This window comes from Marmota monax, unplaced genomic scaffold, assembly GCF_021218885.2.
Source record: "Marmota monax isolate L192 unplaced genomic scaffold, Marmota_monax_Labrador192_F-V1.1 WCK01_AAM20220418_F8-fsc00177, whole genome shotgun sequence".
NCBI lineage: Eukaryota > Metazoa > Chordata > Mammalia > Rodentia > Sciuridae > Marmota > Marmota monax.
The window spans coordinates 1774055-1787775 of record NW_026694922.1 but is presented as its reverse complement, the minus strand read 5'-3'; the positions used below and the strand labels follow the sequence as shown (position 1 = coordinate 1787775).

The 13721-nt window shown below is 53.1% G+C and overlaps 1 protein-coding gene across 1 annotated transcript in view; it reads right to left on the bottom strand.

Annotated features, from left to right (window-relative positions):
- Positions 1-7157: 7157 nt before the first annotated feature.
- The window catches only part of Pitpnb (phosphatidylinositol transfer protein beta), a 63674-nt gene continuing 57110 nt past the window's right edge, over positions 7158-13721 (bottom strand). The window contains exons 10-11 of the mRNA XM_046427256.1: positions 13349-13471; positions 7158-9026 (exon numbers count right to left, since the gene is read on the bottom strand). Coding sequence (XP_046283212.1) covers positions 8976-9026; positions 13349-13471 — 174 coding nt within the window. The 3' untranslated portion in view covers positions 7158-8975. The remainder of the gene's footprint in view (positions 9027-13348; positions 13472-13721) is intronic.

Genomic DNA, 13721 nt, shown 5'->3' with positions numbered 1-13721 from the left:
GAAACGCTGTCGCTCCCGTGGAACAAGCTGACATTTCTGTGCTGCTGCGTTATATATTGACATCCCGACAGGGCAGCGTGTGGAGGGCTCCACATCAGCAAATAAATATTACGTCTCCATCTTCAGCTAAGCAGAGCCACGGTGCATTCCTATTACTTCATGTGGATTAACCATCTGGAAGTTGAATCAAGCCACAGAGTAAAGAATGGGATCCAATTTTGCATTCACCAAAATAAGCCGTACTAGTCTCAATTTATGGCAGATGGTTATGCAGTCTCAGCGGGCCAAAAAAATCTCTCTGCAAAAGAATAAAGTTTATGCCAATTACTGTAATAGGAACCAGCACCACAGCCGTGCGGGCCTGGCTGAGATGGCAGACAGCGCCGTACAGCTCGTCAACTGCAGGGGGCCCGGGCCACGAGGGGGACCCCGCTAATTCATTAAGATAACACGAGAGGAACGGAGCAGGGTGAGCCATAAAACAGAAATATTTCCTTGCAAAGGATGGGACAGCCGAGAGGATGGGACAGCCAAGGTGGAGTGGCTGATATGGGGACAGGGCCTGGCCATGCTGCAGGCAGGGTCAGGGAAATGGTTAACTGAAGTGGGGAGGTGACCTGGTGGCCGAGGACTGGGAGGACAGCGATTCAGTTCTGGGCTCCTCTGCTTCATTCGCCTGCTGAGCATGGTCTACTCCGCGGCAGGTCGTGGGTAGGCCCTGAGCCCATGATGGCCTGGGCCACCGACAAGGCGGGCATCTCTCTCTGGAGCTCCCAGGTGGGCCGAGACGGTGGCACTCAAGGTGTCTTTGAGAATGTGGTCCTTGGACTGAGATCCAGGATGAAGAGGGGAAAAAAGGGCTCCAGGCTCAGAGGTCGGCCTGGGCTCTGGCCTCAACAGGAGTAAGGCCCTCGTGGCTGAAGCTTGGAGGTGAGAGGTGGCAGCCAGGCAAGGACGGAATGGGTGGCGGGGACAACACGTCTGTCCGTCCTGAAAGCCATGATGGAACGACAGGGCCTGCCTTCCTTCTGAGGGTTCTGGGCTACAGGAGGCTGAGCACGGCTTCTTGTCCTGAGGGCCTATTTTGTCAGGTGATGGAGGTGGTCACCCCACTGCCCAGGTGGCGTCAGGGTGTGACGATGCCCTGTGGAAACCAGTGGCTCTGACAAGATGTCCATGCCCTGCGGGGGCTGAAGGGAGCTTGGGACACATCAGGCTACAAAACGACATCAACTGTCTCCTGCAGGCCCCTGGTTGTGCCTTTAAATCTCTGATTTCAAAGTCGCTGGCTTAAAAGACGCTGGTATTGGGGGCTCTCCCAGGTGACCCTCTGTCCCAGCTCACCCAGGACTGTCCTGGCTCTAGCATCAAAAGCATGGCTGCCTGGGACACCCCCGACCTGAGCCAACCCACAGGTCAACCAAGGGCCAAACCCGGAACTGCAGGGATGCCCGTTGTTGCTGCTGTGATGGCCCCGACCTCCCCTGGCCAGGAATCAAGGTGCAGAGGCCAGGACAACTGAGGGTCCACTGCTCAGCAAGTGGACGTGGCGAGCGCTGGAGCTAAAGCCCCCATGTCCAGGGTGGCTTCTGGGGAAGAGCATGAGTATCAGTCGTGCCTGCTGAGCTCTGGCCTCTCTGGACTGGCTGGCCAGGAGGGACGGCAGCACAGTGAGCCGCTCCTTCCTGGCTGGCCAGACACCGCCTCCCGCTCCCACCAGGCCGCCCTCTCACGCAGGTGGCCCAGAGCCAGGGCTTGGCCGGGCAGTGCAGCCACCCTGCTCCCCGACCCCCCAGGACACGGGGCGCGGTGCAGCCCATGGACAGCCTGAGGGAGAGAGGACTGGAGCGGGGAGCGAATTCCAGAGCAAGTGGGAGAAGCCACCGCCCAGGGCCCGGCTCTGACATGTGCGGGGCGCTCGCCAGCAGGACTCAGGCGCTGACCTCAATCGCACAAGTGGAAAATCTGAGCCCGGCGGCTGGAAGGGGCTGGAGGAATCCTGACCCCCCCACAAGCCCCCCACCGCCCGTCGGATTTCTGGCTCCCTGGAGCAGTGAGCTCACGGGCCACCAGATGCTGACCCGAAAACCTCATCCCGCGAGGAGGAGGCGCCCGCAGCCACATGGGGGAGTGAGCTGCAGGCCTCACGGGCTGAGGGGTCTGAAATAAGGATCTCCTGGGGGTGGGGGCAGAGCTGTTGGAGTGGGCCAACTACCCACAATTCCACCTGCTCCTGAGACCGCCTCGTGGTTCCCCGAGTGTTCAGCGTTGGAAGCTGCCCCTTGCAGCAGGCAGGAGGAGGACCCCTCCAGCAGGTGCTCTGAGAACCACCCCTAGGTACTTGGTGGCAACAGGAGGCCAGGGTATGGAGAACCTGACCCCCCACGTTCCCAGCAGTGACACAAATCAAACTCAAGGGGCAGGATCCCTGCCTACCAAGGAGGCCTGGGTGGAAGCAGAAGGCAAGGGGCACTGAGGGCGCCGCCGAGAGGGACACGCGCACTCCTGGCCTCGGGAATAGCCAGGCGCAGGGGCTGCTCCTCAGTGGTGTCTGGACACAGGGGTCCAGGGGGACTCTTCACCACAGGGCTCGGCTCACACCCACCCTCGGGCAACGCCACAGCCGAGGCTGCTGGTTGTGCCCTTAAATCTCCGTTTAAATCAAAGTCTCTGGCTTAAAAAAATGCAGTGAGGAGGCCATGGTCCCGGGTGGCTCTCGGCGTCAACCCTGGCTCTGCCACTGTCAGCGATACGACTGCGGCACTGACCGCGCTGACCTGTGCCCATTTCTGCATCTGTGAAGCAGGTGACTGACGGCGCCGATGTCTAGGGGCTGTGGAGATTCCAGAGGCACGGGGCTATGCTTGGTGCCTGGCACACAGCAGGTGCCGGGAAGAGCTGGCTGGGCCCGTTTGGTTCTTTGTAATCTGACGAGCTGAGACACCGTGGGAAAAACCTAGAAAAGGGGCTGGCAAAGGACGGCCCTGAGCCAACCCGGCCACCGCTTATTTGAGTAGCTTCACTGGCGCAGAGCCAGGCTGGCTCCCTTAGGTCATGTCCAAGGCTGCTTTGGTGTCACAGGCAGGGACGAGTAGCAGCAACCAAGGGTCCACGACCCACATTGCCCACACTATTTATTATCTGGTCCTGTGCAGAAAAAGCGCATCGCCCCCTGACCTGAAGGAGTGGGAGCTCCACGTGGCTGCTGTGGCCTCCCAGTCCCCCTCTCCTGGAAGGCCAGCAGCTAGCACTCTGGATGGGAAGCACTCACAGAACCTCATGGTGGCCTCATGGGCCATGGGAAAGTGGGGACAGTGCTGGGGAAGCGCTGTCAGTATTCCGGGCTACCCGAGGCGAGGCCCCCCGTTTAGCACATACGGTAATGAACACCTAATGAACACCGCGAGCCTCGTCCCACTCCAGGAGCGCCCGCCCTCTGGAGTGCAGGGCAGTTCTGCTGCGACTCATCAGCAGGTGGTTTCAGGACAAATAACGGATCAACAGGGCGGAGCCGTCACAGCACTTTACCGCTTCTCAGAAACCTGGGGAGTAAGCAGAGCCAACCCAAGGTGGGGACTCGGGGACTCGGGAAATGCCTGGCCTGACAGTGCCCTGTCAGGAGGCGGGTCACCAAGCCTGGTGAAGAGCCCAGCACTGGCACCCAGAACCAGGTCTGCACCCTACGGAGGGAACTGGACATTTATGAATCTGTCACCAAGCAGAGCATCTAGAGATGAACAGCTGCAGACGCTGGATGAAAGAAGGGGGAAGGGGGGGGCAGGGGGGAGGAAGAGAGGGAGGGAGGGAGGGAGAGATGGGGGGGGGAGAGGAGAGCCTAACTAGCCAGAACTGTCTTTACTTCACTGAATTTCCTGTGGCAAGGCTCTGTCCGCATGTCCTGATTCTGCCCTCTGACCTGCGGTGGTCTCGCTGGGAAGCACGCTGAGAGCCATTTCCATGGACAACATGTGCATCGAGAGTGGCCTGCTTACACTTGAGACTTATGTGCCTGCGGCCATGAGGCTGGCGAGCACCCTGGCTCGGCCTTCCCAGGAGCAGAAAGAGGTCACTGGTCCTGGTTGTGCAGGTGACAGGGATGCTCTAGAAGCTGACGGTGGAGGAGTCTGATGAAGGTTACCTCACAACACCCCATCTGGGGGCCTGGCAAACCAGACCCGGCCTCACTAGTCAAATCCAGCCTGTGTCTCACGTTTTGCTGCAACAGACACTGGCTTACGTACCACCATCTCTGGCTGTTTCTGCACAGCAAGCAAGGGCAGAGCTGAGGAGCTCGCACAGCCCAGATGGCCACAGCCCGACATATTTACTGCTTAGCCTTTTGTAGGAAGTAGGTGGACCCCCATCAGACGATCTTCGGACGTTGTGGACCAGGACATACATGGCTGGCAGGATTCCACCTCCATCTGAGGGCGTTTTGGGAGACTTGGGGACGGACATGGACTTCTGGCTCGGCAGCCAGTCTGTGGCGAGGTTACTGACTGCAGCAGCGGTACATTCTGGGGGTGGAAGATGGTCTCAGCAGTCTGGCTTAGGACTTCCTTAGTCCCTGACCTGCCTCGCAGGTGCCTGGAAACGGAGGAGGCAGCATGGGCGTGGCTTCCCACTTCTCTTATCAACTTTGTCCCATCAGCCACTGAGTTACCACAGCCTGCTGGCTGCTGCGACTTGGCTGCTGAGGTCGGAGACAACAACTCTTGATTGTCCACTCAGCCCACAGGACACAAAGAGGCCTGGGCACAGGTCAGCAGATAACTCTTGTGGGCAAAAAGGAGCAGGTCCAGGAACAGAGTTTCCAACAAGGGAGGTGACTCTGGGGAACAACTGTCACACCTGCCCTTGAAGAGTGCCCAAGCTAATGTGGGACAAGACACTGGAGACTTAATAAGCTGCGTGGGCTGCGGCAGCCCCGACGGCACCCCAAGACAGAGGAGGTTTCCTGCAGGAAGCAGCCCTGGCTGGCCCCGGGGCTCTGAGGAGTGGGCAGGAATCACGGCTACAGAGACAGCGTGTCCATTTCAGGGGTCTTCCAAGAAGAGAGGGCAGCAGTCCTCTGAACTCTTTGCCTGTGCTTTGAAAAAGGGGCACCTGGAACCAAAGCCAAGACAAGACAGGTGGGCCAGGGGATCTTTTTAAAGGTCCCTCCTCATGGGACTCTAAGCTGCAGCCAGGATGGAGCACCACTGTGTCACGAGCTGATTATTTCAAATTGGTGCCTCCAGCAAAACAGATCAGTTACTCAAGACATGGGACCCCAAAGACCCAGCTCTCGACAATGAGAAGAGCCCACCTGGGATGGGGATGTTCTTCTTTTGTCCAGGGACACATTTTAACTTGGTAAGAGAAATGTAGGGAGGAGTCATGAAGCAGCGGTGCCCCTCCCGGGGAGGGCAAGCCACCCTGGGGGAGCAGCAGGGCCAACAGAGTTCTAAAGTCTCCTTTGAACAAAAAAGCGGCCCACGACATGACGGTGTCAGATGGGAGGAAGGATGAGACACAGGGTCAGCATGTCAGACGGACGGGTACGGATTCTCGTGGCCTGCCTGGCCTTGGGGCTGCTGGAGAGCTGCACTTCCCGCTTCTTCTAGTGCCGTCTGGGAAGAGGACTGGTTCTGAAGGGCACTGCCGCTGCTCAATGTCTCCAAAGCAGAAAGCGTGACCCCCAAGCGGCACTGGCAGAGTTCCTGGGAAGCACCCCATTCCCGCAGGAGCTCCAATTCAGCAGGACAACCTGGAACTTGGCCTTGGCACTCTCCCTCCCTCCCAACCACCCCAAGTCCTCAACTCTACAGTCACCAGTGCCACCTAGAAAAAACACATTCTGGAGCCAGAACTTCTCCTTTCTCTGGCACCCAGGACACCAAATTTGAGGGTCTAAGAACCAAGTGTGAACTCTCTCCTTCCAGATGAAGGATCACAGAACTCCCACACCAGGCCCTTGCAACCAAGCTGCTAGGACAAGACGGACAAAAATGCTGGTGGAGTCTCTCGCTTCCTCAGAGGAGGTCAGTGCAGGAAGCTGGGCTTCAGATTTACCAAGCTGAAGAAGGGCCAGGGAGGTCGACTTTAAAAGCCGGTTATGATGCGCACAAAGACAGGAGATCCAAGTGAGTTCAGTAGGAGGCGGTTTGGTAAATGAGTGGGACAGGAAGAGAGCGCTGCCATTTGTTAGAGGCCGTGATGTCTCAACTGGCCCTGGTAGCCTTGGGGCTGGGGGTCCTGACCTCCATTTCCACATAAGGAGTCCAAGATGTGAGGAGGAGCCAGGGGTGTGCTGACTGTGCTGTGGCCCAAGAGCTGGCTCCTGAGGCTCCTTGGGTCCCTGCTGCCTTGGGCCAGACGTCTGCTTTCTTGTCTGTACCATGACTATAGTGTATAACGTCCCTTTCTACCATCTCTCGCCTCTTACTCGACTACCACGCTGACTTGGAATTTATCTGTCCCTAGTTCTGTCGTCCATGTTGGGCTGCACAATTCCTTTTATTCATCTTAGACCCTCTAGTAATACTGAGTGCCGGACCCATGACTGCTTAGACCGACGAGAGCATGAGCGACAGACCATCACCATGAGCGCACACACCTCATCTGAAATAGAAAACCAGAAGGCTCACCTCGGAAATCAACCCGAACACTCTGGAAATGCAGCAATCTGTACTGAATCTGTCCACTCTCATGCCCACCTCTCCCAAGGCTGCGTACTCTAGAAAGCAGTTAAAACCACAGAACAGTCATCGCTCATCCAGAAAGAAGAGACCAGAGAAGACACTGTCCAGAGGAGAGGCGAATCAGCCCCAGACCACAATGCCACGATCTTGAACAGTCAGGATCTCACTTAAAAAATATTCTCGATTTCCATATTTCCCCCCACTGGAAAAAAAATGTTTTAAAAACCCCTTTAGTTTACTGCTGAGCTTTTAAAGACAGAAAATTATTTCAGAAACCAAGAGTAACATCCTAGTGTGTCACGCGTACCTTTCCAGAAGAAGTTTGCAATAAAAACACAAAACCCATTTCTTCCCCTTTCTTTTTCCCAGAGTGGGAGTGCTGCACACCACAAAATTCTAGAAAGACCCGTAGAGCGGGCTGCAGCGTTCCGCACCAGCCGAAGCATCAGGGAAACAAGCACTCGAGCACACAAGTGGCATTTTGTGATCAAATTTATTTTTTGTTTAAATTTCATTTACTTTGTTTTACTGTAATTTACACAAGAGACTGCCAAGTAAACTAGGTATTTTACATTCACCACACATTCCCTCAAATCTCCACAGTTGTTAGAAAGACATTAAAATCCATGTGCCGGGCTCTCATTTCCATGTGTGCCCAAGCTCCCAACGAGACTGCAGATGCCAGCAAGAGTTAGGTTTGTTAGGAGAGAGGCCTGGACTCTCCATTCCACAAATCAGCATCGCCTTCCTCGCACCCGACGCTCTGCAGGTGACGATCATGCTCTGACAGACCCATTACCCTCAGAGCCCCGAGAGGAAACATGGTCTGTATCCTGAGTACGCGGAGGACGTTTGAGACGCGGGGTGTGCTGCTGAGGTACCAGGGTCTCAATGCGGCAGCACTCGGGTCGGGACACAGGACACATGGGAAAGCGCAGAGCAACAAGGGCAGGACTGTCAGCAAATCGGATGACTACCGCGCTCTGACGGCAGGCCAGGGTGGGGTTAGGAGGAGCAGGGGGTTACAGACAACAGTTTGTGGCCTGAAGGCCTCAAGGATATCACTGCACTCAAGCTTCCAGGCCTGACAGGGGAAAAGCTGCATCCAGACAGAGAAAGCGGATAAAGATCTACCCAGCCACTGCTCCTTCTTTAAAAAAAAAAAAAAAAAAAGTGGCAGTGACGTCTAACCAGCACTTTCCTGATGCCTCCTCAGGGAATGTCACTGGGTGTCCTACTAGAGAGCAGATCCAGAAGTCGGGGTCACTAGCCCCCCAGGGCCCCGAGCGGCACTGCACCATCCCACCTCGAAGGCAGCCCCCCATCCGAGTGCACTGCCACACAGAAAGAGCACACTGTCACCCGGCCCTGCCCGGCCCGGCCGCAAGGCTTCTGGACCGTCCGCGCGGTCTCTGCATTAACCCCAGAAAAGGGCCGCTTCAGAAATGAGACCCTGGGAGGCGCTGGCACCCAGCCTTTCTATGCAGCCTCCGATACCGTTCAGACTGACTTCTTTATCGAGCCTGAAAATGTTCTAGTGTTTACTATAAATCACAAATTGTCATCTTCATTTTTCTAGGTTTGATGTAGAAAAATACTTGAAATTTAAAATACAAAACTCCAATAAAAACCAGAAAAAATTTTTTAAAAGGATTTTCCCCTCAAACTAGTAAAAACTGGCCTGTAACTTTACTCCTTATTTAATAGATATCATCAAATTTGGCTGGAAGATAATGACCATCCAGAAATAAATAGTTATAAATACATTCAGAGTTGACATTCCAGATTCATGGGAGTACCAAAAAGTTTTGAAGGAATCTCTCTGTGGGAGTCTGCTGCTTATGGGACTAAAATAAAAATTTATAAGAGACTGATTTAAAAGAACAGAAAAATAACAAAAGGCTATATATGTTGGTCCACAGCTTGACATTTATGAAACATACCAGCTCGTATCACATCGCAGTCAATTTGTCCATTAATGGTTTTACTCTGATAATTATTAAAATCTGTTCCAGGTATATATACTGAAAATATTTTCTTTTGCATTCTTGCTGAAGATAGATACAGTACGTTGGAGAAAGTGTACTAATCCCTTCAGGATGTTTGTATGTACATATATACACACACACACCTGTGCATCCGGGTCTGCAGCTCTACATGCGTTCTATATACAGCCACAGACACACACACACACACACAGACACATGTGGCTGGGAACCTGTGCGTGTGTGTGCGTTTCCACAAGCACACGTTGGAAACTTCAACACTGCAAGACACTGGTCAGATTCGTCTTCACTCGTCACTGGCTGCACTGGTTCCCCTCACTTGACCTTGATTACGTAACTGCAAGAAAAGCGGAAGACAGTGAGAACGCGTTACCACACAGGGGACGAAGGACAGCAGCTTGTCCCGCACACTCACCAGAAAAAATCTGTCAATGTGGCAAAACTTTTGGCAGAAAATTTATCCCAACTACTGCACCTTAAAATTTTACTCTGTTCAAATAGATTCTGGTCTTACTAATGGCATAACATTTTGTTTCATCAGATGGAAAATTAAATTAGAAGCAAAATAAATCACAGAAGCTTAGCAGAACTTAATAACATAACAGTAACCCAAGAAAAACTTTTAAAAAATGAACACTATATAAAGAGAGAGCTTCTGCAGAAGCCTGGGAGAGGCGCTCCATTCTTATTTGGTACAATCACCCCTTTCCATGGATGGGCACCCCAGTCACTGCTTAGCACTGGGAGCAGCAGCTTACTAAGGAGGAAGCAAAGAGCCATGGTGGAGAGGGGAGCCCCCAGCCCCCATGAACATCGAGGTTCGGGGTTTGCCCGGGAGAACGGGCCGTCACTTCTGTTTCCCTACACTCATTCCAATGTGCGGTCCCGACTGTGGTATTTATTCTTATTCCCCTTTTAGGGCAATCTGTTATCTGGCATATGAGTTGTATTAGATAAATAAGATCATGGAAATCTTTTGCTATTAGTTAAAAAAACAAAGTGCATTTACACAGAGAAAAGCTAGCTCAGAGATAACTGAAGGTCAACCACGGAGGAGCGCTCTGTGATGCACAGAAACAAATCTCACCTAATTTTTTTAAGGGAATCAATCACCAAGGCTGGCCCTTACAGTATGGGGTGAGGGCTCTTTGTTTCCTCACTAACCCCACAGGGCCCTACTGAGCAGCAGGCCAGTCACCTGGCTACTGAACTAGCCAGCTTCCAAGATGATGCCTGCGATAAGCAAGGGCACAGGCAGCTGGCTCCTGATGTGGCGAGCCCTGACAACTACACTCCACCTGAGTCTCACAGTGTGACAACTCAGGCGTTCACTGTCTGTTTCTAAACTATCTATCTACTATATTTTAAAAATAAAGCCACATTTAACACTTGGTCAGAGCCCCTGTGCTCAGCAAGTCAACTCCCCCTTACCAACAGGTACAGGTTTGAAACATTCTTTTTATCCAGGTCTTCACTTACACAGTGTGATATTGTCTCTGACCCTACAGGGGACTCATCTAGACATCAGCAGCCGACGTGCCTCGGACGGTACCCTTCTTACGCATCTAAACGTAAAATAAAATCATGAGCTGCTAAAATCAGACTCTGAGTAGGGGTTAGTAAGCAAGAGGAGAAAGAGGACCTAGATGAGCTAATGAGGCGAAGGCCACCTGTTGACAGCCATATCCTCCTGTGAGTGAAGTGCTGAGGCCCCGCCAACATTCCTGGCCTAAAGACTCTTGCAAGAAAGAGGCTTTCCTTACAGACTGAAAAATCTGTGGACCTTTGTATCATCTTGTATCTGACAAAGGCCTACAGACTGACAGGAACTGATCACAGACACTGATGGTACATGAGCCGTTGTCAATACAATGTGACAAACTGCCCCTAAGTTGGTTTATACTTTTGTAGTCCCCAGACCAGGCAGAAGCCATGGGGGCAGGAGTGGGGGGGGGAGTGGTGGAACGGGACCTCTGCTGCTTCTGAGACCAGGTCTCTCGGGTTCTTTAAAGCAAGGTTGCTGAAAGGAAAGTGAATAAAAGCAGCAAGCAAGCCCAGATACAGGATGGCAGAGAAGCGAGGAGGGAAGGATCAACAGAAAGGGCAGGTGTTAACAGCAGACTACAGACAGACAGACCTCAACGAGCAAAACCAAAGAAAATGTCATCAACACACTGCGTCCACCCCCCAGAGGCCAGCAGGGAACAGGGGGGACACCTGTCCCAGGAAGCCCTGCAGGTGCTGGGCTGAACCCCAGCAGCTCTGTGGGGGCCCAGCCTCCTAGGTGCCAGGCCTTCTCTACCTGACCAAAACCTGGTCACGAGAAAACGAGCGGATTCTGAAAGACCTGTGAGTAAGAGCATCACAATGCATCGGGTGACGCCACCAGGCATCAGGAGGCAGGACCTGAGGGCAGGGCAAAATCCTAAAGAGCACTTGAAATCACTAGGCCTCACATGTGCGTGCGCCCCACCATCTGAAGATGCCCAGACCCACTCTCATGGCAGCAGAAATGCCACGAGGAACAAGGCACTCCCCGGTGACTGAGAGCAAGAGAACTTAGGTAGGACTCCATATCAAGACAGTCAGCTGTACGGGACTCGGATCAGCCTGGCCACGTGGGTGCGAGGATGCAGGGCTCATCACCTGGGGCTCTGAGCTGCTGTCTCCCCCACACCTTCTGGAACCCCATTTCCAACCCACATGTCACAGACTTGCGTGGAGCAGCAGCTGAGCCTGCAGGGCCACTGCCACAGATGGCAACCAGTCACCAGTTCCCACCGGGGGTCCCGCCATGGGTTCAGGTCATCAGGAGACTGAACTTGCACAGGCAGCAGGAGTGGAGAAGAGATGTTGCCGAGTTCTATCTAAGAACTTCCCTGGGACTCAGAGCCCAGGCCAGGCGGGGAGGGCTGCAGCCACCCGCTGGCCAGCGCTGCCTGCTCTTCTTCATGTGGGACAATTCTTCAGTGAAACACCCAGAACCAAGAGAAGGCCTTTTTCCCAAGGGCTCAAACCAACAGAAACAAGCTCATTTTCTGTTTCCTCTGGGGGTGGCAAAGCCTCACTGGCAATGGCAGAGCTGTGCCACGAGCCTAGGTAAATGCAAGCCAGCACGCAGCTCCCCATGCACAGGACACCAGCTGCACAGAGGGGCCAGAGGTGGACAGCAGTGTCTTCGCAGCCTGGGACACGTGGAGGAGGGAGCGACCCCAGGCAAGGCAGGAGGAAAGCAACTGAACCTGGGCGGGGTGGTGACAGATGCTTCTCAGAGGCAGAGAAGGCACCTCACTGTTGAGAACAGGGCACAAAAGTGGGCAAGAGGCAGGGAAAGGAAGAAGGGAGGCACCCACGACCTGCTCTGGCCTGTTTACCACCCAAGGCCAGCGCAAAGGCAAAGGCCTGGGGAGTGCCTGGACTCCCGCATCTCCTCATCCCACCCAGGACCTGGCTCTCAGAGCCCTGCCACTGAGAAGGAGAAACTAGGGCTGATCTAGAAACCAACTCAACTATGATGTGATCCTATGGCAAAATACGCTCCAAATTTCAAACAATCAACCTAAAAAAATTTGGAGCAAAATCCATTCATAAGTTGGAGTCTGCCTATAGTTTACTTTGTGTATAAGATAAGGTTAAGACATTTTATTGCCTTATAAAGAAAATATGTCCGAGCCCTCTCAGAAGGTTTGTATAAAGCTAATTAGAAGCAGACCTGTTGTAATCACCAAAAGTAAGCAATTTTAAAAACAGATTCTTTACAATGAGATGTGCCAGAGAAATAGGTTCCCTCTGTGCCAAAGAACCTGACATGCGGCCACTCTCCCCCGGCTAAACTAGGCTCCCCCTCACCCGCGGGAGTTGGTCAAACACACGCGCACCTGTGGACTTCCAGAGCTGGGCCTGCTGGCAGGACTCGAGGTGACCACATGGAAACCACTAGCAGGCCTTAGACATTCCTTGGGTTCATTTCCCCTCTGGGGCCTTGCTGCCAACTGCAGACAAGCGTGGCCCAGGGCAAAACCAAAACCAGACACATGCAAGAGGAAGCCAGGGAAGAATCCATCCCTGAGAGAAAGGAGACACCCACTGGTGACAGGGCTGCTGCGGCAAAGGGAGGAGCTGGAAGGGGCTCAATCCTAACCCAGCAGGCTGACCTCCTGCCAGGGGTCCCCAGAAGGCGCCCCAAACTCAGAACAAGTCAGCACTCACTGCAGATCGGGGAGGGAGGAGGCATTTCTAGATCAGTGACCACACCAGCCTTACCTTGGGCACAGAAGAGGGAATCAGGACTTCAATCAGCTATGACAGAAACTGAGCCAAAGGCTCTCACTTCTGACAAAGGGACTCTAAAAGGACTGAACTAATGTGACAAGTCCTTGTTCCCTCTTCTGTTAGAGAAGTAATGCATGAGAAGAACTACAAAACCACTGGGCAGTTCACAGGTGACAAAGTCCAGATCCAGAAAGCTCTAGTCCACCTTCAGGAAAGATGATCAACAAGAGAGGAGTCAGAACCCAGGAAGCAGGCATTAGTGTCTAGAAACTCCACTGTGATGCAGACAGAGCAGGGAGAGGCTTCAGGAACACTCTTCCTAGTTCTAGGTCTACACAGTTTCAGACAGGGGAAATGAGGGGATTCCCGTAGAATGGCAAGTCTTACTGTTTCTAGTTCTTTCTGAGTCTCGTCTTCCATTCTCCTAATATCCTCCATTGTCAGATCAATCCACTTGTCGATCCAACAAAAAAGCTGGCGATGAAAGTTTGTAAATATCCTTTTTTCTTGCTTTTAAAACAAAGAAGAAAAGTAGCATAAGATGGCAAAAGTCTGAGATTAATGACACACTGACGTTACATGTCCCAATTAACCCACGAAACTCACATTTTTAGTTGGTTTGAAAAGGCCACCCTATGAAGCCTAGTGGAAATCTTAATTCCACCCTATTATCATCTTGAACGGCAAAATAGAGAAAAATTTCTCTGTGAAGTGGGAAATGATCTCCCCTGGCCGAGGGGTAATGATCTAGTAGAAACGA